The 26116-nt window shown below is 39.5% G+C and overlaps 1 protein-coding gene across 7 annotated transcripts in view; it reads right to left on the minus strand.

Moving 5' to 3' along the window:
* The window catches only part of ITGB6 (integrin subunit beta 6), a 70247-nt gene that overhangs the window by 10935 nt on the left and 33196 nt on the right, over positions 1 to 26116 (minus strand). For all 7 annotated transcript variants that reach the window (XM_053407993.1, XM_053407986.1, XM_053407957.1 and 4 more), the window contains 8 exons: positions 21785 to 21989; positions 19139 to 19385; positions 16320 to 16485; positions 15166 to 15327; positions 13318 to 13413; positions 6459 to 6548; positions 2075 to 2209; positions 494 to 914 (listed from right to left, as the gene is read on the minus strand). In XM_053407993.1, the coding sequence (XP_053263968.1) occupies positions 494 to 914; positions 2075 to 2209; positions 6459 to 6548; positions 13318 to 13413; positions 15166 to 15327; positions 16320 to 16485; positions 19139 to 19385; positions 21785 to 21989 (1522 nt within the window). The remainder of the gene's footprint in view (positions 1 to 493; positions 915 to 2074; positions 2210 to 6458; positions 6549 to 13317; positions 13414 to 15165; positions 15328 to 16319; positions 16486 to 19138; positions 19386 to 21784; positions 21990 to 26116) is intronic.

The following is a 26116-nucleotide window of genomic DNA, read 5'->3' on the forward strand; positions in this document are numbered from 1 at the left end:
ATCTTAGTAAATGTGTTTAGGTCATAGGGTTGCAATATTTTGAAGAGCAAAAAAGAGATGCTATGATGACTCTCATTTTAAATACCCCTACTATAGGGAGGCTATAGAAGCTGTGATATATTGCTGAGGGGGGCAGGAGAAGAGAAGAGGAAAGCAAGTCTTCAACCATCAGTTATGTCAAAACCAAAAAGTACAGTCAGAGACATTTTGGCAATTTTTTTTTAAACCACCCAGACAGAAATGTTACCCCTGAAAAAGAGGATGTGTCCTGGAAAAAGAGGACACATGGCAACCCTAGTTTAGGACTGCAGCAGTAGTCTGCAAGAGCTCCTTGAGAAAAATCAATATGAATTTTTAAATGGATACTGTTTTAAACCTGAATACTGCTTATACTTGAATACTGTTTTTGAAATAGAGCATATATTCAATTGCCAACTTCTATTCTATTTTATTATTTATAATTTTAAAAAATGGCAGTTTGCAGTGGACTTACCTGCACATAGCAGTCCTCTAAATCTCCCACAAGAGAAACTGTCACATTCACAAAATGACCCATAAATATGTCCATATGCCGATGGGTGGCAAATGCACTGTCCACAAAAGCAGTCACCTCTTCCACTACAAGAGGTCTCCTCTGGAGAACTTTTGCAGGAACCTGTACTCAGTGAGTCTTTTTCACCACATTCACAGTGAGGACCCATGTAGCCTGGGTTGCAGGTGCATACCCCACATTCAAAATAACCATGTCCGCGATTGCACTTGAAGCTGTTCATTTCAGCTTCCTTCTGACAATTGCAGCTGCATTCTGACTGGATCTCAATTTCCAGAGCTTCATTCAAGCCCACCGGTTTTATTATGACGTTCTTCGGACTTTTCCCACAAGCAGATAGGCTTAAAGTCACATTGAAACTGACCTAGGAAAGGAGGAGGGGCATCTGTATTTAACCATTTATTGCTGCAGTGTACAAAAACGCAAAAGAACAAATATTAAAAATATAAGCTAACAAAATCAGCAAAGTCTAAGTATTCAAGAGAGCAGTTCCATTAGTGCAAGGATTTCTGTTCATGTAACAGAACTTCCCTTCTCTCTCCTTTCCCTATGTGTTCCCATGCCCTACCTAAATCTGCTTTGGAGGGTTTTTGGGAATTCCAGAACAGATTTAGGGGATGGAGGCGGTACGTGGAGAGAGGAGAGGGGAAGTTGTATTGTGCAGTCAAACATCTTTGAACTAACAAAACTATTTTATTGGATATCACCCTAACATTTTATTAGAGCACGAGCTTACACAGATTAGACTCCATTTCCTCCCCAAATGCAGCTGATGGGAAGCAGAAAGAGAATGAAATCCCTGACTAAAGATGTTTTACCATTTGATGCTGTCTTTGGCTTGGGGAAAATTCATTGTTTTATTGCATTGTAATGTAGTTTCTTTGGTTTTATTGTTTGTTATTATATACATGTTGAATTTGTTATTTTGTAAACTGCTTAGAGACTGGCTTAAGTATTAAGCAGTATATAAATTTAAATAATAACAACAACAGTACAAACTTTGGCATGCCTACTTCGAAGTAAGCCCCATACAACACAATCACAAGCACATTTTTTGCAGGAATTGCTTGGGGACTTACATCTGAGCAAACATGCATAAACATTGCACTGCACACAATGGAAAACACAAGAAGGAAGCATTCGCTTTTATGCAATTTTAAAATCAATTTAACATAATATCTAGTAGAAGAACTCTTTTTTCTTTTTCTTTTTTAAAAAGAAGAAAACTATAATTGGAGGCAAAGAAAAGAAAATTCTGTTACAGCATTAAGTCAATTCCAGCTTAGTCCAATGTCGGAATTAACATTCTGCATGCAGGAACTTCACAGGGAACTCTGTGAATTGCAGTTCTGTGAGGGGAATAGGGGGTTCATAACAACTCTCAGCTGATATGAGTTGTAGCCCACAACATCTGGAAGGCACCAGGTTGGGAAAGGCTGCTACACACCTTGACTGTTCCTTAGAATCAGGTTATAATCAGATTTACAATGAGAAACATGATTTATGAAATCAGAACCTACTTACCACCTCTCCCACTTGAATGTGAGAGCATTTCCTTTGGTGTGGAAAAGCAGTGTTGTTGTTACAAATGGCAGTGAAAGCAAGGTTTACCCCATCTGTGTCTCCCAACACCTCCAGCTCGATTTCTGACCGGAGTGCCTTAAAGGACATAATGATTGGAACAATGTCATTTCATTTGGGAAACTAACATCTTGGGAGGCCCTTTTCCAAGTTGCCCTGCCAAGTGAAGTTCAGCAGGTGGTTGTGGAAGAGAGGGTCTTCTCAGTATGTGGAATGCCTTCCACAGAGAGGGGCTCACATGGAACTTCATTTGACATCATTTCAGTACCCACTGAATATCTTTTTTTATTTTCCCAGGACTTTTAAAACCCATTTAAGTTTTTCGCAAGCAGGATTTGAACTATGAGCAACAGAAGGTATTGAAGATTATAGTAGTTTTGTTAAGGTTTAAGAGATAGAAGACAGTGTGCAGCAGAGGGAGAGAAACAGAAACACAATGAAAAAAGGGGTGGGAAGTAAAAAAAAAGTTTTTGTTATGTATTGAAATTTATGTATGAAATTTTGGAAAATTTAATTTAAAAAACTTCAGAAATGAATTAAAACCCATTTAAGTTTTAAGATGGTTTTAATCTCTCTCACTCACGTTTTTATGCTGTATTATGTTTTTAATTATTTATGTACCATTTTTTTCCTAGACTGCCTTTTGTCCCAAAGGATCTCAGGGCAGTGCACAACACGTCTAAAAAACATCGAAAATCAAAATGACAATAAAAACAACTTTGCAACTAATATATTTCAGCTGCAATTTAAAATAAACTCAAGCAACCTGCAGTGCTCACCCAAATGCTTGTAAAAAGAGATGTTTTCAGTTGCCTTGTAAAAATTATTAGTGAACGGGGTAGGCATGAAGTTTTATTTTTCTAAATGGGGTTCAAATTTGAGCCTGAATGAAACTGGGCAGCCTCAAAGTGCTTGGGACTGGGTTATTTTCAGAAGTACAAAATCAAAGTCTGAACCAATTTTCTGATTGGTACCCTCATCCCCTTACAGACATTTGCAGGAAAATGGGTAGGTTGCGGGTGATGAATCCCCTGTCTATTGCTTCTGTATGAATGAATGACTGAAAAGAGCTTTGGATTAGGTAGGAGGATATCTATTAATTTAGTCTGAAAGAGTAACTGATTGTGAAAATAGCTTGAGGTGTGCAATGGCATCTTTTACTTGAGAAATGCTCTGTAGGGTAGGACTCAAACCAATGGCTTCAAGTTACAAGAAAGGAGATTCTGACTAAACGTTAGGAAAAACTTTCTGACAATAAGAGTTGTTTGACAGTAGAACAGTCTCTCTGGGAGGTTGTGGACTCTCTTCCTTGGAGATTTTTAAACAGAGGTTGGATGACCATCTGTCATGGGTGCTTTAGCAGAGTGAGATTCCTGCATTGCAGGGAGCTGGAGTAGATGACCCTTAGGGTCCCTTTCAACTCAGCAATTCTATGATTCTATGAAATAAAGATTGATAATACAATTTTTTTCTGTGTCTGAAATCTGGGTGATTCTAATCGCAGGCTGATCTGTTATGCCTTTACCTTTATCTTTATAAAGAATTTTCTTCTAGCCCTGGTCACATTGCAGACATTCAGAGTGGGCAAAGTTAACTTCCAAATGTAGTTTATTTGGTGAGAAAAGACAATGGATGAACACTAGGTTGAATTTAAATGAATTATGCCTGAATGATCTTAGTGACCCTCAGGTGAAAGCCTTGAAGGTTTCTAAGATACATGAGCAAGCATGCAGTAGGAAAATGTTGCTCAGCGAGTCTTGCAACATTTCATTTTATAGCTGAAATATGCAAAACCTGTGTTTGCAGTTTAACTTACTTCTCTTCAGTCTTATATATATTAACTGATAAAGAGAGTCAACTGCTGGTAAAGGGGTCTCCGTGTGGTCTTATTTAATAACTTTGTGTTCCAGCGCCAGTCTGTACTTCACATAAACTTTGACTGAAATGTCTGCTTTGAAGACACAAAACATCACTTCAGGTTTTTTTTTTGCAGTTTTTAACCTCTCAAGGCACGTACTGACATGCTCGCTGGAGGCTGTGACTTACGTTGGAAGGGAATAGGAGAACGTCTTACAACAAATATTTTGACAGCTCTCTCATATGCTCACTTCCTCTGAAGAATTTAAAAGCCAACACATCTGTGAATAATAATAACTTAGAGCTTTCCACTTTAAAATTGTGGCAGAAATCCAAGGACTCAAGAAACTTCAGCATGATTATCCTTCTGAGGGCAAATGACAATTATGATTCTTCCCCCCCCCCCTTATGAGCACACTGAGGCGGAATGGTGAAGTTATTTTTCTTGGGACAAATACATTACTGAATTACATAGTACTGCTGGTGACATGGGGTGGCAGAATGGGGGCAGGGGAAAGAGCGCCAATATTTTTGTAGTAGGAATTACATTTGGCAGTGAAGTGAAATTAAATATATTAGACTGTTGTGATGGAAGCACCGCACAGTCAGGCAATCAAGAGCAAGCACCCCATGGGTTCACACAGTATCGTCCTCCTTCTTTCTTATGGTACCATTCCCTGTTCCATTAACACTATGATTGGCATAGGAGCCAACTCCTAGGGACCGAGTTCCCTATGGCCACCCCAATTGTGTGCATGTGCCACGTCATGTGATCAATTATGTGGGTGGGGCTTACCTGCCTCTCAACATTTAATTCAGGTTGGCATCCCTGATGTTTGGTATTACATCAGCATCAGCATTTTCACTAACCATAGTTAAACCAAACTACAGTTTGCAAACCCACTTCTAACCACAGTTGCAAATTTTCTACTTTATTTTACTTTTATAAAACAGATCTGGTATAGAAATAATTGCTTATATACCTTTATGAACAGAATCCTATGTAAGTATTTTCTCACAGCAGAGTTGGTGTGATCTGATCATTCAAAGTAGTGATTCCTAAAGTCACATTTACATACTCTAGGCCATGGGATGGCAAACTAAGGCCCGGGGGCCGGATCCAGCCCAATCACCTTCTAAATCTGGCCTGCGAACGGTCCGGGAATCAGCGTGTTTTTACATGAGTAGAATTTGTCATGTTATTTAAAATGCATCTCTGGGTTATTTGTGGGGTATAGGAATTTGTTTGTTGTTGTTGCTGTTTTTCAAAATACAGTCCGGCCCCACACAAGGTCTGAGGGACAGTGGACCGGCCCCCTGCTGAAACAGTTTGCTGACCCCTGCCTAGGCTTCTAAAAATTGTTACACTTTTCTGTCAGGGATGGAGAAATGATAAAAAAAAATACTTGTTTCTTATTTTAAAGGCCTTTTGGTTGGAGGTACATGGGTTTATTATTTGGTAGGAATTGAGTTTTAAGGCTGTATTTTAGGGGAATGAAGCTCATAATTTGTATTAGGTCCATTTCCTGGCATGTGCAGGTAGCGTAGGGCTAGGAGAGACTCTTGCCTGAACCCTTCAAGAGCCACTGACAGTAAATGTCAACAGTACTGAGCTAGATGAATCAATGGTTTGACTTGGTATAAGGCAGATTCCTACATTCCTGTCATGCATATCGGTTGCCATGCACACCTCTACTTGTTTTGATATACATCTGTACATAATGGGTATTACGAAAAACACCACAAGTACTTTCTGCTCCAAAGGAAAGTGATCTCATAAGTTGCCTGGAACTTTCCATTTCCCAGGAAAGTGTGGAATATGAAATGAAATAAGATGATTCAAAGTTGCAAGTAGCCGAATAAAGAATAGTAACCGAAAGCACATGTTTATAGATGGAGCTATGAACTGTGCCTATAATCTAAGCAAATGACTCTGACTGTTTGCAATATATGTTTTTCCAGTTTTATCTTTCTCACTGGCTAAATGTGGACAGAAACAAAGGGAAAGCTACACCATTACAACACACACCCTATAAACACTATTACTGTGTTTTAATTATTTTATTGTACACTGCTTTGAGAGCATTGGGGGCATCAGTCAAATAGGAGCTTATATATTTGACAAATATTGTCAAAACCATAATTTACTGACTGCATTCTACTTCTTAAGAAGTCTTGGGTGGCAGTGGGGGGCATAATAATCACATAGCTATAGCTAGGCAAACTGTTCATCAATAATATAATTCTTGCATTTTTCTATTACATCTTTTTTGATTCTGGAACTTTTCTCTGTGTGGTTTCTTTGTTTGACATCTGTGCATAACAAATGTTTCACACACCAAAAAAAGAGTGTGACCAAATTTTTATTTGCACCAAATCACTAAGTTTCCACAGGCATTCAGAACTACTACTACTAGTACTACTACCACCATTATTATTATTCCAGATATGCTTTCATATATATTCATACCTTATATGCATCAATGATCAACTGGAGAACATTTCCAGAATCCATCTGGAGTTTTCCAACAGTGGCTCCAGGAATAAGATTAGCATAGTTCTGCAAAACACAATTATGATCACAAAAATTATAATAATGTAATCTATAATTGGTGAAAACAAATATGTTTCTTGAATGCTTTTCATGAAACCCCTTTTGACTTCCCCTTTCCTCCCTCCAGCTTCCTGTAAAACCCCAGAATCTGCTCCAAACCTTCTGGAGCAGATTGGTGTGTGCAGAAAACTGGATTGGGAGGAGCGGAAGCTGTGTTGTGTGAGCATAAGTGGGATATTGTCTTATATGTTCCAATAGGATTATCAATTTACAGGTTAAAGCAAAAGGCAAGTATAATGTAGGATTCTCCATCCATGGGTTACCACCCTGCAGTATTTTCTCTCCACACCACCGCCACCATCCTTCTCTCCTTAGTTGGGTGCTGATGCTGGAGAAAGTGCTTGACGTTGCAAGGAAGTGAGACAAAATAAGGAGAAGAGCTTTTTCTTTTTAAAGTCCAGAGTGTATGTTGGCCATTATAGGATTTACCGTACATCTGCACATTACAGATACAGTGGTACCTGGGGTTAAGTACTTAATTTGTTCCGGAGGTCTGTTCTTAACCTGAAACTGTTCTTAACCTGAAGCACCACTTTAGCTAATGGGGCCTCCCGATGCTGCCACGCCTCCGGAGCACGATTTCTGTTCTCATCCTGAAGCAAAGTTCTTAACCCGGGGTACTATTTCTGGGTTAGCGGAGTCTGTAACCTGAAGCGTATGTAACCTGAAGCGTATGTAACCTGTGGTACCACTGGACAGGAAATGCAGAAAGCATCTGTGTAGTGTCGTGTGTAAAGCTGCCCTAAATGTATCTATAAACTCTGACCATTTGATTTCTTCATACTTCTCTTGTGCTCTGTACTGCTGACAGCATTATGATCCTGCTGACGTACCATAACATTTTAGCAACACAACGGAAATATCTCATGCCTTACGTTTACAGTGAAAAGTCAGCAGGATTAACTATATTTCACATTCTAGCAGGCAGTTGTACATGACAAATACTTGTGCCCAAGTACTCTGGAAGATGATTCTTAGAGTATATTGGCATTGCATTTCAGAAAAAAAAGACAGTTCATAGATTGTAAGTGAGAAATTGTGAAGTCAGACTCTGAAATAGTGCAGTCTTTTCCTGGCACATTGCCAAACTACAGCATGACATAACTCATTAGGGATCACTTTATTTCCATCAGTGCAATCTCACTGAATAGAAATCCATTACTGGAAGAAATAATATTGGAATATAGTCAAAGCTATTTAAGAAAATGGGACAGGTGGAAAAAGAATCATGTTGTAATAGGCCTGTTTTTAATATTTTGTGTTGCTACATCCTGGTTCACCCATAACACAAAACCATGATTTGTTTAGCCAAAGTGTGGCTTGTTTGGATGTCCAAACTGAACCCAGCTGATTAAATGTGGTTTGCTTTATGGCAACTAATCACCATATGAATCACATCTTTTAAAGACAATCTTTTGCTATTGTATCCAAACTCAATAAACTCGTTTAACCACGGTTTGGCCACCCCACCTTGGACACTTGCCAAACTACAGAGGCATAAATAAGGCAGCAGCACTAAGAGCATAAACCAAGCTTTGGAAAAACAAATACAGTCGTACCTCAGAAGTTGAACGCCTTGCAAGTCGAACATTTTGGCTCCCGAATGCAGCAAACCTGGAAGTGAGTGTTCCAGTTTGCGAACATTCTTTAGAACCCGAAAGTCCGACACAGCTTCCATGGCTTCTAATTGGATGCAGGAGCTTCCTGCAGCCAATCGGAAGCCGTGCCTTGGTTTCCAAATGTTTTGAAAGTTGAACGGACTTCCGGAATGGATTCCGTTCGACTTCTGAGGTATGACTGTAATTAACCTGTGATTAATAGAACAAACCACGTTTTAAAGAAACCATGGCTTGGCCTTATGTTCAAACACAGCTATTATGTGTGACTCTAGTGTCCAGAATCCAAAGAAATGCACAACTAATTTCACCTGCCTAGGAGATGGTAAATTATTTTCTTTGAACAGGGGCCCCACTGGTTGCATCTGGAAATTCACTTTTGAAATTGAGGGGAACTTCAAAAGCAGAGCATGATATATTAGACAGACCCAGGGTTTATGGAGTAAAACACAAAGTGTCTTTTGGAACATGCATCCCCTTGGACATATCTAAAACTGCAATCTCAGCTCTAAATGAAATTATTTCTGAATAAGCATACATAGGATCAGGTTGTATCTCTTTACATCTTGGCCAATATAGGTATATGTCACTCCAGATAATTACCAGTCTCAGAATATACCGCTGGTATTTGTTATTTCTCTTTAAAACAGAGTACACATTGTTGCTGAATGACATTTTCAACTAAAACACAACAAAGAACATAATGTCTAAAAGCAACTAAGTAACAGTAAGAGGATACAGTACAACTTGAATAACCAACCTACATAGAGCAGAAAGAAAGGGGGGCGGGGAGGAATCATGCTACTCACACAACTGAAGCAATGAGCAGGTAAATAATTAGAGTGTGAGCAAGCACAGTGAATTCAGGAAGCTGTAATTACCAGTAGATTTTTAAACTAGCACACCCCAATACACAATTGGAGAACAGTGAAACAGGATAACTGAATCTAAGTGTATAAATAAATAGAGCTGATTTGAACAAGTTTGTAACATGCCTGGAATGCAATGCTTTTGATTTAAATGGCAGAACAGAACTTCCAGGATGAATTAATGATAGATTCAAGCCCTGCTATGTTGGATAAGTGGAAGTTGTAATAATTATATGTGGATTACTGCAATGTGGGTTAGATGGGACTGCTTTTGAGGGTGGTCAAGAAACTTCATTTCATTAAGACCATAGCTGCAAGATTGCTAATTGGGCTTGGGGAGGTAAGGGGGATATGAGCATATTAATCGATGTTTGCCAGCTCACTGGCTCACTGTGATTCCAAATCAATTCAGGCTCAGGGTTTTGACCTTTAAGGTTACAATGGTACCTCTAGATATAAACGTGATCCATTCTGGAGCCCTGTTCGCATCCAGAAGCAAATGTAACTAGCGATGGCACATCTGCGCACGCGTGCATCGCTTTTCGCCGCTTCTGCACATGCGCGTGACATCATTTTGAATGTCTGCTCATGCAGAAGCAGCAAAACCCAGAAGTAATGTGCTCTGTTACTTCCAGGTTGCCGCGGAGTGCAACTTGAACACACTCAACCCGAAGCGCATTCAACCAGAGGTATGACTGTATTCACGACTTGGGAACAGGGTAATTCTAGGATCACTTGTTTCCATGTGCACATATTCAGATCTAAAGATCTTCTTCTGAGGCTGCTTCTTCGGGTGAGGTGCTATTGGACAAAGGATCTTTTTAGTGGTGGCACCTTGGTCATGTAACATTCTCTCCAGAAAGGCTTGTCTGGTGCCTACCTTGATGCAATTTTGGCATTATAAAAAGACTTCATTCTTTTTCTTTTTAAAAACTGTCCTAGACCTTTAAATATGCTCCTACTTTAAATTAATTTTTCATGGGCTGTGCATTTTAAAAATGATGTTCTTGGTGGTTTTATGGATTTATATTTGCATTTCTGATTTGTTTTTACTATAAACCCCTCTGAGAACATGTTTATAGATTTCATATACATATTTTAAAAATACGAATTTTATAATATCTATCTACCTATCTAAATAGTATATATTGTAATGCAAAGAAATGAAAAGGATTTCTGTTAACTGTAGCATAACACCACTCTCAGTCATTCCACATAAAACATAACCCTCTATTTGTGATGCCAGTTATTTCAAGCTGTTAGATCTAATCTTGGGGGCTTTTACTTGTATTCCAGTCTATTTCTACGGGAGATTTGTATGAGAAGGGGGCTGCAGCTTACACCAGGATTCTCTCTAAAGATGCCCTTCTTTATATGTATGGAAATCTTGTCTGTGTGCAATACTAATTGACTGACACTTGCTGGAAACTGAGCTTTTGGAGGTAGACATTCCTGTTTGTATTCATACATGGTGGTCCAAATCTGTTCACATAGATACAGTGAGGGCTTCCATTGTGTATCTCCACATATGGAGTGACATCTAGGGTCAAACTGCACCTGCGATTGTGTCTAACTAAATAATGAGTCCCTTGTTCAGCAAGAAATCTTAATTCTAATGATACACGAATTGCAGAGTTCAGTTTCTTACAGGGCAACCCTACTATTCATATATGGGTTGCTGGGACAAAGAATAGGCATGGGCATAGGGGCACTAGCAGTGGGCATGGGGTGCCAGGTGAGATTTGATGGTGGAACAACCACCAAAGCTATTGCTATGTCGTTTCACTGTGGGCAGGGGAGGTTTTGGGGGCCGCTTTAATTACCCACTGGGATAGCTCAGTCAGTAGAGTATAGGACTCTTATTCTCAGGGTCATGGGTTTGAGCCCCATACTGGGCAAAAAGATTCCTACATTGCAGGGCATTGGCCCAGATGACTCTTGTGGTCCCTTCCAACTCTACAGTTCTATGATTCTACACCAGCCCTTGGATTGACATAAGAATCCTACCATTAATGCAGGTGTGCTGGGGAAATTACGATGCTTTGGATACGGCATCTTTATGCCTGCCCACAACACATTTTCACCCACCCCACTAGTGGAGCTTTCCTTCAGTGTGTCTGGGGGCTTCCAGCTAAGAAAGTGTTGGCTCTCCACAGTGCACTTCTGTCTCTGTTGGTGGAGCAGCACTTAGCACTACTTCCTGAAGCCTCTCAGCTGCGCAAGCTCAGGCTCAATAACCTGCAACTTTGAGGCAACTGGAGTCATTTGTCTCCTGGTTTAAAGTAACAAGTTTGTCATTATGCTTATGGTTTATTGAAACAAGCCAGGATCAGAAACCATGGTTTGATCTTGTGACTCCAGTAATCCATAGTTTAACTACAGTTTGTGATTTGGAAACAACATCTCATAGTTTGAATCAAGAAGCAGATACAGTGGTACCTCGGGTTACATATGCTTCAGGTTACATACGTTTCAGGTTACAGACTCCTCTAACCCAGAAATAGTACCTCGGGTTAAGAACTTTGCTTCAGGATGAGAACAGAAATTGTGCTCTGGTGGTGCGGCAGCAGCAGGAGGCCCAATTAGCTAAAGTGGTGCTTCAGGTTAAGAACAGTTTCAGGTTAAGTATGGACCTCCGGAACGAATTAAGTACTTACCGGTAACCTGAGGTACCACTGTACTTACAATCTCCTTCTCCAGGTTGCACAGAAGCGAGGAGCATTCAAGCTCAAAGTTTCAGCAGCCTATTTCCTCTAAGGCAGGAGAGACTTGCACCCGGTTTGAGGGACAGACCTGGCCTCTGCTCTTCTTCCCTCCCCTCCTCAGTCATCAGATCATTCAGAATGCGTCTCCTCAGGTGATCTGCACAGGTTAACTGAAAAGGGGGTGGTGTGTACACAAGTGTGTGCACACCCACCACTGGCATGCACACACACACTCTCCCTCTCAAACACACATTAAAATGTCATTATATAAATAATATAAATATATCTTCTTGTGCCTCCTCCACGTGAGGTCCAGAGGGTGGCAACATGAGAATGGGCCTTTTCTGTAGTGGCTCCCCATTTGTGGAATGCTCTCCCCCAAGGAGGTTTGCCTGGTGCCTTCATTATATATTTTTAGGCGCCAGGCGACAACATTCCTCTTCAACCAGGCCTTTGGCTGATTAATATTTTACAGTCTTTTAAAAATAATAATAATAATAATAATAATAATAATAATAATAATAATAATAAAATTTATTTATATTCTACCCTCCCCAGCCGAAGCCGGGCTCAGGGCGGCTAACAACAATCAAACAATCCAACATTCTAAAAACATTTCATTATAAAAATTAATTAAAATCAAATTGATGGCAACAGTTAAGCAAAATTCTGTGCAGATTGCCAGAGGAGGGGGTCAGGCTGCGCCCTGACCAAAGGCCAAATGTGTTTGAGGGAGGGAGGGATAAAATAAAATATGGTACATAATCTGCAACAGGAGCTATAATGTCTTTGGTAGAGGGATATTAGTGCTGTGAGACAAGGGGACGCTTTCTAAGCCACACATGACATTATTATGGAGCAGAAATGTGGTCTGGACTGTGTTGTTCAGAAAGCATTAATTGCATGGGCTGAGCATTATATCCAGGGGAACACAGGACTTTCAGAACTGAAGGGAAAATATTGAGTGGATATGTTTTTAGATAAGGAGTCTCTGGCTTCCGTTCAGTCTCTGCAGTATTATTTCATCCTGAAACACTAACCACCTCTCAATGACTGCAAAATTCCATTTTCCTTTGGAATGCTACATCCCTCACTATCTGAGTGGGCTACCACTCTTGTTATAAAAAGCATCACGTTTCAGAATCTCTTCATCAGTTTTATCCTTGTATCAGAGTTCTCAAGTGACTTCCTCTGTTCATTGGGAACATTATACCAAGTTTTATAATGTATGAACCCCTATTCTATTGTTATACTTTCTATGGCATTTTTGTTCCCCTCTTCTTAAAAACACTACCTCTATTTTTTGTGTCTTGTAGAGCATGCAGTTCTTCTGCTAAATAAGTCTTGGTTCCATATTTTTAGTGTCGAATTAGACTAAGTGCCTATGTGTGCTGAATCTATGCTACTATAAAAGAGATTAGGATCCTTAATTAGAGGATGTTGGAAGCTTTACAGTGCTTTTTCTACTGATGTGCCATCTTAACACACATGAACAGGAGGATCAAGTAAGAAATATGTCTCTTACCTTATACAAAGGAACCTGTTCCTTTGTCACTGCAAAAATTAATAAAATGTTGTTTTGCACAATCTTGTCTATCAATTGTCCCAAACTTGGATATTCCTGAAGACAAACATAAAGAAAAATAAATCAAGCAAAAGTTAAACTTTAAATCAAAAACATGGCTTTGCTGTCTTTTGGCTTATCAAAAGAAGATGGTAGCACAGAAGAGTCTAGAAACTGAGGCCTCTGTGTGCTCATCTCTGGATTAGTTGGACCTATGTACCGTATTTTTCGCTCTATAACACGCACCAGACCATAACACGCACGTAGTTTTTAGAGGAGGAAAACAAGAAAAAAAATATTCTAAACGAAACAGTGGATATATGATTTTTGTGGTTCATGCTGTGGCCACAGACGTGTGATCTGACAGTGAGTTTGGAGTAGCCCAATGCAAAAATCCTGAGGAGCCATGTGGATCCATGCTTTGTAACCACGTTTTTGCACCACTGCGGCCCCAGGCAACAGTGTGTGTGTGATTTTTTTGGTGCAAGATGTAGCCATGGACATGCTATGTGATCTGATGGTGAATTTGGGGTGACCCAGTGCAAAAATCCTGAGGATCCATGTGGATCCGTGCTTTGTAACCACGTTTTAAGTGGGGAAGGAAGGAAAAGCACTCAAGGGACAAGGAACACGCGTGGGGTGTGTGGAGAAGGATGCTGCTAATAATGCAGAAGAGGGGTTTAAGGGGAGAAGAAGCATGTGTGGGGTGGGTGGAGAAGGATGCTGCTAATAATGAAGAAGAGGGGTATAAGGGGAGAAGGCTCCTCTCCCCTCCCACTTTGCTCCTTTAAAGAAGCAGGCTCTCTGTCCCTCTCTCCTCCCCACTCAGCGGCTCTTCTCCCACTTTGCTGTTTCAAAGTGAGCCACGGAGGAGGGAAGGAAGGGGAACCATGGATCCTCTGCTCACGACTGCAGCAGATCCCCTCCGCCACCCGCAGGCATTCGCTCCATAACACGCACAGACATTTCCCCTTACTTTATAGGAGGAAAAAAGTGAGTGTTATGGTGCAAAAAATACGGTATATCCTTAATACATGCCTCTGGTGAAAAGTTGCATTTGTTTTATTTTACAGTCCTGCACATGGCTCTTCAACACCAGGCCAACGCATGCTAATTTATCCAGTGATGTGTTGCCGAACACGTATCTCCAGGCATTTAAAAAAAAAACCTTCACCTGTTAAAAATGTATTTGTGTTGAAGTCCTAATAAAAAAAAACTACAGAAACCATGCCTGTAATAAAACAGGTGACAACTCAAAACTCAAGTAGCACATCTTATTATATGAGTTGCTACAGAGCTGCCCTACTGGGATTAATGCAGTGCCATTTACCAAAGAAATCCAGGGCTCTGCATATTTAAAAAAGGACTGATACACCGATGTGAAGAGAGGTGGTTGCTTTCCACACTCCTGAAAAGGAACGTGTGTTCCGTGGTATAGTCTGAAGTCAGGTAAGACCACCACCTTCCTGAAGTGAAGTAGGACTGGGTCTGGTCAGTGTCTGGATGGGTGATCACATGCATGCTGCCTTAGATTCCACAACAGTAGAGAGGTGGGATAGCAATATAATTAGGTAGACAGACAGACAGACAGACAGGCAGGCAAATAAAATAAAATAATAAATGTTTTAGTTCTCAGATGGATTCCTGCCCCTCCCCCCAGCATTCTACGATCTAAGTATCTCCGATAGTGTTATTCAAATTCAGTTGGGAATGGCCCCAATAGTCCTTTCATTTGTTTTCTGTGAATGTGCACATTGCACATACAATTAATTTCTAGAAGAGTAAAGTGTAAAACTTGAAGCATATTACCAAAACAGTTGACATGGAATACTCATTATTATGATCCAAGTGGCATTCTCCATCATTTGGAATTACAATTCCTGCCAGTTTGCTATCCATCCCGAAATGGGAATCGGCATCACTCACAAAGACCAACAGATGCAATGAGTCGTTCCTCCACCCAATTTTTTCCTGCAACAAAAATGTAAACAGATTATGGTAGCAGATACATTGGTAATGTATGAGTACAGTACTTCTATATCATTGTCTTGCTTCAGTGATAAAAACCATAACAGTCCATGCTCTAGTGTCCTTCCATCTGGACTATGCCAATGGACTATGTGGGGCTGCCCTTAAGCTGCAGCTAGTGCAGAATGCAGCTGCCAGATAAGTGAGTGGTGTGGGGCAGCCCAATGGGATAATGTATGACCAGTCCTGAATGTACTGTGTGGGCTGCTGGCAAGCTATCAGGCCCATTTCAGAGTGTTAGTACTAGCTGGGATGGGCAAATCTGTCAATTTTGTTTCTTTTTTTCCTAGTAAGCCTTCTACAGAAACTGTGTGGTGTTGTTTTAATGTCCTCATGAAAATTCATTGGAATCATAGTGTGAATTTCTTCTAATACACACATTTTTGCAAATCAATCTTGCCTAATATAATGCATTTTGAATGCTATCTGCATTAATATATGCACTTATATGCACACTTTACCCTAGTATTGGCATTTTTGTACACATTACTTGAGTGGAGAACTGCAAAATTCAGAGAAGTGGAAATTTTGAAGGATGGCTGTGTTTCAGTTCACATATTGTTTTGGAAAGTACAAAATTTGCAGTTTCTCCTTTAAATGCAAACTGAATCAAATTTCTTCTCCATCCCTAGTACTAGCATGTGGAATCCTAAACAGCTTGGGACCCAAATACCCAAAAGGTCTTCTCCCTAATACTAACCATTTCAGGCCTTACAGTACAGTCAGCATCAGAGGCCCTCTTGATGGTACCAACTGCTACCAGATGCTGCTGAGAGGACTTTCTTGGCACCTTGGATTCATCAGCGTTTATAAAATGGAAGTTAAGATTTCAGTCCTGCTCATGTTAGATAAACTTGGACTCTGTGGGAAGTGGTTTACTATGGTGAGCACAGCAACAGAACTTACCTAAAGAGTTTTAATTTAGATTTCCTTACCTTACACACAGCTGCCTGCATAATTGCATCAAATCCTCCCTCTGGAGTATCTATATTAGCACTGATTTTCTGTTCTTTCACAATTTCATTGAACCTTTCTGCATCATTTGTCAATGACAGAATGTGTTTGTATCCAAATGTTGGAGAGCAGTCATGTGGGACACTTCTGTAGATACGGACACACAATGAAAATTCTTATTAATGAAACATACAGCATGGCACTTTGCTATTTACAATGTTCTACTGTGTAACTTTATTTACCCACAAATGCTTGTAGATTAGCATACACTCAGTAATAGCTTAAAGGCGGCTTGTAGTCTTTGTAAAGATACTTTCAGCTTCTACACCCTAGCTATATGACAAAAACGGATCTTTTAAATGTTCTTACGGTGTTTATTTGATCAGATGTGAAATGCATAATGATCCCATAAAGCAGGGTGCTACAGAGACTTCACAGGACTTGACTACTACAGAGTCTCAGTACTCTACAACTGCAGTGGGATTTAAATTCATCTGTTCCAGACCAACACATCAATTATCCATCAGCCCAAAACATTCCCTCTAGCCTTATAATTTGTAAAAGCTCTCATAATTCACAACTAATGTTATAAAAATGATCACTACCTCCAACTGAGGCAAAATAAGCTCAAAAATGTTCAAGAATTAACATCTAAACCAGATTGTACCAAATCCAGGTAAGGACAGATTCCAAACAGCAGGGAGAAAGGGGTCAAAACTATTAAAGCAGTGAAACAAATCTACTAGGCTGTGTTAAAAGCAGAAAATGTAGTTGGTATCAGTGGAATTGCTTCTGGAGAGACAAGGGGTAAAAGTCTAACTCAAGAAGAAGGAGGCAACACAGAGATGATGTGAGACAACCAACACATTGCATCAAATCACCCAGATTCCCAACAAAAATGGAAATGGCTGCAGAAATTGCAGGCCTTCACTTATTCATCCCATGTCTGGAATGGAGATTAATGCAGTGAATATGATCAGTATTCACTGTTGTTACTTTCAGACTGTGAATAATACATATAAGATGATGTTTTTTTCATTGCTTTTGCTCTGCACTAAAATGAATGGGGTGGAATAACATAATAGTTACATTTGGCCATATTCATTTAAGGCACTGCACAAGCAGAAGCCAGTATAAAGATGATGATGATGATGATGATGATGATGATTTATTAGATTTATATACCTCCCTTCATCATAAGATTTCAGGGTGGTTCACAGAATAAAATACAAGATAAAAACAAGCAAATAATTAAAAACAAAACAGCGAAACAATACCCACCCTTCCCACAGACACATTTAAAAGGCTCTAGAATATTAATTAGCCCAAGGCCTAGTTGTAGAAGAATGTTTCCATCTGGCACCTAAAAATAGACACTAAAGGCACCAGGCAAACCTCCCTAGGAAGAGCATTCCACAATCAGGGAGCCACAACAGAGAATGCCTGTTCTCATGTTGCCACCCTCTGGGCCTCATGTGGAGGAGACACACCAAGAAGGGCCTCAGAAGATGAATGCAGAGTTTGAGTCAGTTTATATGGGGGAGAGGAGGTCCTTGAGGTATTGCGGTCCTAATTCTTGCGAGGGTAATGGGACTTCCCCACACCTCTGCTCTTCCTATGAGCCTCCATGCCCTTCCCAAATCTGTTCTAGAGGATCATGAGAACACTCAGAATAGTGTAGGGGGTGGGGAGGAGAGAGAAGATAGTTCTATCAGGCTAGCAGAAATTTTTGCACTGATGGAACAATCTGTTGAACACAAACCATAATCAATTAAATAAATACCTAAGTTACAAAATTTTGCTAGAGCGGGCAGCAAGACAAATAACAAGATTTTTGGCAGAAGCTGATCTACAGGGTAATGGAAACAGTGCTGCATGTGATGAATACAGGGAGGAACGCAAAATAGTGCCTTCCTATATCCTAATGTGTCTGTCTATCTAGTTTTATTTTTATTTTATTCTTTTAAGTGTCATATTTAACAAATAAAAAGATAGATTAGAAAATGGCTGAAAAAATATGCACACTGTCACCTCACATTGAGAACAAAATAGCCACCAGTTCTTCCTTCTAAAATTAAACAAACAGTATGATAAAAGTCCTTCAGATGCCCAAATAGGTATCCACATGAAATTGGCATTCATAAAAATATGTTCAAATGTAACAAAGGTGGTAAGGTCCTCAAATCACTGTGCAATGGACAGTGGGTATTTATCCTTCTAGGATTGAAGTATAAGTCTATTGGCAAACATAAGGGCTCACAACATCTACTTTTGTTCTGTCTGTCTGTCTGTCTGTCTACACACAAATACACATTCATGTATAATTGTCTGATTAAAATTAAAAAATAAAAAGTAATTTGAAAGATAATTTTTTCAGGTGCCAATCCAAAGGTCCTTGGGAAGGCCCCCAAGAAACTACAGGATGTTTCAGAGACTGTCTCTCCAAGGTTAGAGACAGAGACTTACCTGTGGAGACATTGCTCACCACCATGGAAACCTCGGCAGCCTTTGCTTTACTGAGCTAAGGGTATAGGAAAAGATGGTTCATCTGCCTTTGGTTCTCCTTCCTCCCACACTTTGAGATTGCTCTGCCCACATTTCTATTGTTCTCAATTCATGTAACACAAGTAAAAGGTGAAATACTGATACCCCAAGAAAATAGCAACTAAAGAGACTGGAGCCCCCTTGAAAATGAAGGTAACTGGTTACCCTGCCCCCTAGACCCAAATTAACTTCTACCCCTGAAAAGGACAGAAATCTGATCCAAAATGTATTTGAACTAGATGTTTTTGCTACTCACTGGCAAGGATTCTTGATTTCTTCTGGCACGGTGTTAATGAATGGTGAAACTGGTTTTTCTACAAAAGACCCAAAACCCAGCTGAAAGTTACTTGTCAGTTTAGACATTTCTTTTGACAAGGAAGAACCCAGTTCCTTAATGGTTTCCAGATCATCATGCATGGAAGCTGAAAGATCCATGAGGTAGTAGAGGTCAACTGGATAATCTTCAGTCTGACGAACATTGATTTGTATTGTTTCTTCATTTCCTTGTGAAACCACAGGGGAAACAGAAAAGAAATTAACACAGCTGTCGTTAGAGAGTGAAAAGGGAAATGCAATATTGACTGGAACTGTTTATACTTGTTGCCTCACAGTATTCTTTTTCTGGTCCTTTGTAACAAAAAGTGTTCCCAGCAGTATTACTAGCCATCACAATGCGCTACAAGACATACTTACAGTGTGATTCTAATGGTGTCTACACAAGAGTAAGCCCAAAGAATTCAACGGGTCTACTCCCAGGTAAGTGGAGATTGCAGCCTAAGTCCTCCTTCACACATTATGCTTGTTGTATAGGATGTTCCTGGGCATGGATAAAATCATCTCAAGCAACATGGGTGCTGTTTTATACAAGCCACAAACACAGAAGAAGTCAATGTACTTTGGGTTCGCTGTGGCAACCATGTCATAAGAAAAATATTTTATGTTGGAAGTGTAGAAAGTCGATTGTTAATTATCAGCATTCATGTAAACTTCTTAATAAAACATGGGGGAATAGCCTTGGGAACTTTGGAAAAATCATTTGACGGGATGCATTCCTGACATTGCCCTCATATAGAACCTCCTACTCATCAGTTTCTGTACCCTTTCTATCTCTGGACACATCTGAGATGCGCTGAGGAGTTTTACATTCTGAAATTCAGAAGCTCATAATGAGCCTCTATAGTCACACTTCCAAGCAGAGTTCTTACCAACCCCCTAAGAAGACTCCAAAAATGCAAGCAGATGTGTTGATTCATCATATGTGCATTACATTTACACCACACATTTCAGTTTTTGATCACTTTGTAAATGGGAAGCTGTGTCAGAAAGGCAGTTGTCACTGCCACATCAAGATTTTAACTGAATTAGCATCCAGTTTTTCTTCTTTCCGATGTAAAACTTTAAATCCCATTTCAGAATATTATCCTCTTATAGTAGGACCACTCACCTTTGGTGGTGGGTGGTGTTGCAGCTGGGCATCCAGGCCCTTGTGGTGACCTGGCTTGGGGGTGGAGGATTGATGCCACCCTTGCGCCAACCCCAGCCGTGTCACCCCACCTGATAGTAGCCCTCACAAAGAATAAGAAATGTGTTGGCTCCTCTTGTGTTAGCTGCAGGGCTAGCCTGTCAATGAGGCAGACTGGGGGAGCGCCTCAGATGGCAGATTCCAAGGGGCACCTCTATGGGCACCTCAGCAGGCATGCCCCCCTAGTGCCAGTCAAGTGAGGAGAAGTGGTTGGGGCGGCTTCTGGGTTCCGGCGAGATCTCGCAAGAGGCATTTGTGTGATCTTGCTAGGCTCTCTTTCGATCTTGTCAGAAGCCACAGCCACACGACCCTAGTAAATGAAGCTTCAGTGGGGACGGAGTGTGGTGCCATGCGCACTGAAAGTGCTACGTGAATTATAAAAGATAATATTGAGATCTGGCCCTGATTCCATATTTATGGTAATTTAAGAAAGTTGACAAAGCAGTATAAGAGCCACGTGTGAAAAGCATAGATAGGAAAACTGTCTGAGTAGGCAAAAGCCAACAAAAAGTAGCATGTTGGTTATGCTAATTTCTCAATGGGAGGAATTCAAGCAAATTTCAGGGTGCTCACGGGAGGAAAGCTCCACTGAGCAAGCCAAAATCTATGTGTTTTCTGCTGATGGGACTCATTAGTTGAATCCCACCGATCATTATCCTGGAGATTCATCTGAAGCCTGTGAATAGTGTGAGGCAGTTACATATGAAGGTTGGTTTATGTGATCTCAGCTACAGCTTTCACCAACTGCCACTGTGGAGTACAATTACCAAATTTATTTATAAAATGTGCAGTGACCATTTCCAAGCCTTTAGGAAACAAACAAACAGTTGACCTGTATCTGTAACACTCTTACAAATGTTGGGGAGATATGATTTTAGGTGATATTGGTAGATATTCTTAATTCTTTATATTTCTTACATATCCTTCATCGTTAGTTCCCAGGGCTGATTACAGCAATTTAAAAGCACAATTATAAAATTAGTTAAAATAATTTACAATCAGAAAAATAGGGCGAGTCCTTAAAAAAAATGCTGCTTTTGTGCCATGTGAATGTTGCAATAGAAGAAATACAAGGAAATAAATCTTGCCCTGCACAGATGCTTGGTGGGGGTGGGGCAGGGGCGGGACTTCACAGAAGCTCATCAACTTTACACATCTTTACTAAGTGTTCTTTCATAACTTCCATTTTTAAGAAGCCTAAATATGTTTCCTCAGAAGTAAATTCCTCTAGGTTCAGCGCAATTCTGGTAAGCAAGTTTAGGATTGCAACCTAAATATGTCACATCTCACATCCTGATATTTAATATGAACAAATGGAAGCTATATACAAAGCTACAAAATGATTTTAAAAAAATAGCATTTATGAACAATACAACTTACCTGGCCGCAGTAGGACAGTTAGCTTTTGAGGAGAAATCTGTGTAACATCTGAGTTGTTTTCCTGCGGCCCTTCACTAAGAGGCTTGTTTTTGTGAATTACCACTTCAGAAGTAGGAAATTCAATGAAATTCAATTGGCATCCTTTTGAAATAAGCTCTTCAGGAGTGCCACACCTTCTAAGAATTTCAGATGGATCAGTAAAATTCTATAAGAAACAAAGAGTGCAAGAACAGAGTGAAATGCAACACTATATGATACCAATTCTGCAAATGACTGAAGGCATAGCATAATATTTTTTATATAAGTTATGTCACAAATCCCTATTTGTAAGTGGGGATACGCAGGAGAACAGTGCAACTATGACTTACTTTGAAACTTTTGTGTGCAAAAGGGGTGTACTTATAATTGACTTTTTCAATAGATTAGTCTCTTTCTCTGCCCCTTACCCTTCCAGCAACAAGGATGCACACTCATTAAATAGGAAAAAAAAATCAATGCAGTAGAGTCATTGCTTATAATGTCATAGTCATACATTCCATTACACCCATCACCAAAATTTTCAGCAGTATATAATTTAATACACATTACAGAGAATAGAATTTGTGGTCAGGGAGTCTCTGCCCAAAATGATAATGTGCATCTAGTTCTCAAGATATGCAAAAATTCTGATTGCCAGAAACTGCAAGTCAAAACTAAGGATGGGTCATTGAACAAACATTGTGTGTTGAGTGCATTTTGAGGCATCATAACTAAAGAAGGCATATTGGAATAGATGAAAATATGAGCCAGTATAGCATTCCAAATGCCTTTCCTGTACAGTACTTGCATTCAAAAACTGCTGTTTACCCAAGGGGGAAGTTTTGAAATCATTTAAAAATGTATTTCTTTGCTGTCGTATAAAGCCTTGACACACAATGGTGTCTTTTGCAAATAAACTGAAGCTGGCAGGAGAAGCCGTTTCCACCTTGCAAGTCCCTTTCAAATGCTACCCATAGTATGATGGGGTTATCCTAGCACAAAAATATTTTTAACAACTACTTTGTTACATGCAAAATGTCAAAGGGACCAGTTACAATTAGACTCAATAATAATTCTATTGGGTGATCTAAGGGGAACAAATGAAATCAATTGGATAACATTATTGACTATTTGTTGTTTCTTATTAACAGCGAGACTTTGGGTAATTGGGAAGTGTCTTATATGCCCTCTATCTCAAAATGGATAAATAGCTTGTGGCTAAATTAGGAGGGGAAAAAGATGTGATAATTAGAAAAAGATAATTTGACAAAATTAATAACTTTCATATATTATGGTTTCCTTTTTTGTGAAATATCGCATGACATATAATAATTTAAGGAAGCTGGAAATAGATCTGAAATGATAAACATGCAATCATTTCAAAAAATAGTTTGTCCAATTATGTCATCAGTTTAGGATTTTTTGAAGGATCTGATAGCAAGCGTAAGTGTGACCCAGCAGTCCACTTACAGGCCTTTTCTAGAAAAGTCACTGGGGAAAAACCAATTCTGATATAACCTCTTCCGTGTTGGGAAGGGTGAGTTGGGGTATATTCTCAGGAATCATTCTAAAGGAGGAGGAATATGTTTTTTGTAATATATTTTTATCCTTGTAATTTTTAAAGTAAATTGTGTAAGTGTTTCAAAGTTCAGAAATAATAATAATAGCAAAAAGGGGGGGGGAGAGTGTGCTAAATAGAGCCATTCCTGTGTTAATGTTAGATGAGGTGATGGTGGTTCTAGAGACTACCATCTCTAAACTTCCATTAGCTTTTACTCTTCTAGTTGCTGATGTGAAAATGAAAAGCATGTAGAGTGGGATTGTGGGGCTGCACATCTGACCCAGTTCCCTGATGTAAGGCTCCCCCCCCCACCAAGTCTCACCCGTGCCATCCATGTGTTAGCATGGTCATCTAAGGCAGGGATGCCTTTGCACTTTTACCCCTTTGCACAAAGGTTTCCATGGATCTTGAGCAACTGCCTGAAGGTTTGCCTGCCTTAGACAGCTATTCTAACACTTGTATGGTGGTGGCTGGGCTGGGGAATCATGTGCCATAGCGGGTGGGTCAAAAGTGCAGCCCACAGTTCCTTATATATTCACTTTTCCTCTTTATTCAAGCAACTTACAAAGAGAGCTACTGAGTGGGCCATTTTTGTTCCACTGCCCAAATGGATCACGTGAAAGTTCTGGATTGGACAAGTCTCTGTGATTGCCATATATCTGTCAACCATTAAAAAAACCAAAACTGTCTTAAGCACATTTGCCCCCTCAAGTCATGCAATTTCAGATAGGGCAACTGAATAAATAATAGAGCATGGCTATTTTAAATCTACAAATATAAGATCTGCCTTTGCAGTCCTCCCTGAGAATATACCATAACAGTATCAATACAGACTTTTCAGTGCTTCCGTCTTCAACATAATTTCTCGAAAGATTGCTATTCCTCATATTTCCATGAAAACCAAACTTAGTTTATTAATATATTCAAAGGGGATGTTGGCTTATTTTTAATTTGGCAACCAAGCTTTCACAGCCAAAGCAGTATATATAAAAATCACCTACTGCTATGAAATGCTTAGAGACAACAGCATATGATCATCTCCAGAAAAACACTCTGAATCTGCTGAGTTTTCAAAAAAAGAAAGATGCATTACCACGTCAGCCCATATTTTAAGGATGCTTAGACTCAGTATTTTTAGCCAACAGTCTGTGCTGGTGATTGTAGACAAAAAAGAGGTAGGGGAAAGAAAGAAAAAGAAAAAGAAAAGGCAAAGGACATGCTCAGAAAAAAAAAATGCAAACAGAAACAATAGTTTAGTGTGTTTTGGGGGATTAACTAAAAGTCACCAGCTATTCACACAACTATTCCTCAAGCTTGATATTCAACACAAAGCAAAGGTTTCAGATGAGACTTCCATTCCCTACACTTGTGTTGTGCCTGGGAAAGATTTGTTGAATCCAGGGGGGCTCCTTCACAAACATCGCTGAATCTGCACTTGTCTGGACTGATTCCAATGTTTTTCCAAAGCAAGCAGGCTTTTTATTTTATTTTATTTTATTTTACATTTTTGTTGCTTTTTATATTTCATGGCAATTCAAGTTCTATGAAATGCAAAATGTAATCTATTAAATTCCAGTATAATAAATAAAAGAAGCCATTGAGATACACTTAAAAATCGAATAGCATCTAACACAGTGAACTACAACAGGCGGAAAAATAATTAAGTGGTCTGCCAAGACCATTAACAATTTACATGCATTTTGTGAGGGGGGAAAGCATTGGTCTAGTTGGATTAGAGAAGGATGAACCTGTTAATTCTGGTTTCCCTCAGTTTTCATTTTCCCAATCTTAAATTCACTTCTGTACCCCTCCACAACAATTTGCAATTATCTGCTTTTAAAAAGCATTTTCATGAAAATTCAGCATTTGTGTATGCTTAAATGCTAATATATGCATTTTATGCACATGTACCTGTAGCATTTGCTTACACATAGTTGTACAGTTTTTTTTAAAAAAACTGGCACATTTAAAAGTTTGAAATGCTGTATAGAAGAAACCGAGGAACTGAAGAACTGATAGGCTGCTTCTCCCCTCTCTTTGCTTAATCAATGAGGTTTCTAGTTCTTTCTCAGAATGCCACCCCATACAAAAGGAGTATTCTGAAAGTGAATATTTTAGTTCGCTTTCAGGAACAAACAAAAATATAAAGGTTTGGGATATTCCAAGAAAATCCAAACAATGGAACATTGATGCACAGTAGAACATAATTTCTTCATTGGAAACTTCTGAATACAAGAAATAGTTTCACAGACTGTTTTCTCTAAGTACTGTATATGTTGTGAAAATAATGCCTGATGCAGTTACTTAGAAACTGCCATTCAAGGCCAAAGGTACTAATTTTCTGCAATTCTGAGCATGTACAATTCCGCATAGAACTCGATATGTGGTACAATATTTGCATTCCTCACAAACTCAGCTTTTGCTTCCAAAGAAAAGGAGGAGTGCAATTCAGTCTACGTTAAGCACATTCAGTTCCTTTTGATTTTGATGCCTGAATGTTAACCACATGGCCAAATCTCCCCATCAAAGTAGACAGCACTTTAAGGTTATAATCCTATACCCATTTGCCAAGCAGTAAGCTCCACTGAACTCAACGGAATATACTTTTGAGCTGATACATATTGGATTACACTGTAAAATTCTTAGCTGTGGCTGGTCCATGACTGAGGTTCAAGTTCTCTTAACTGTGGACAGTCATTTGAAAACATGCAGACTGTACATTAAGAGTCTAGAGAGGCCACTCAATAGATCTT

Source organism: Podarcis raffonei, chromosome 1 (genome assembly GCF_027172205.1).
Source record: "Podarcis raffonei isolate rPodRaf1 chromosome 1, rPodRaf1.pri, whole genome shotgun sequence".
Classification (NCBI taxonomy): domain Eukaryota; kingdom Metazoa; phylum Chordata; class Lepidosauria; order Squamata; family Lacertidae; genus Podarcis; species Podarcis raffonei.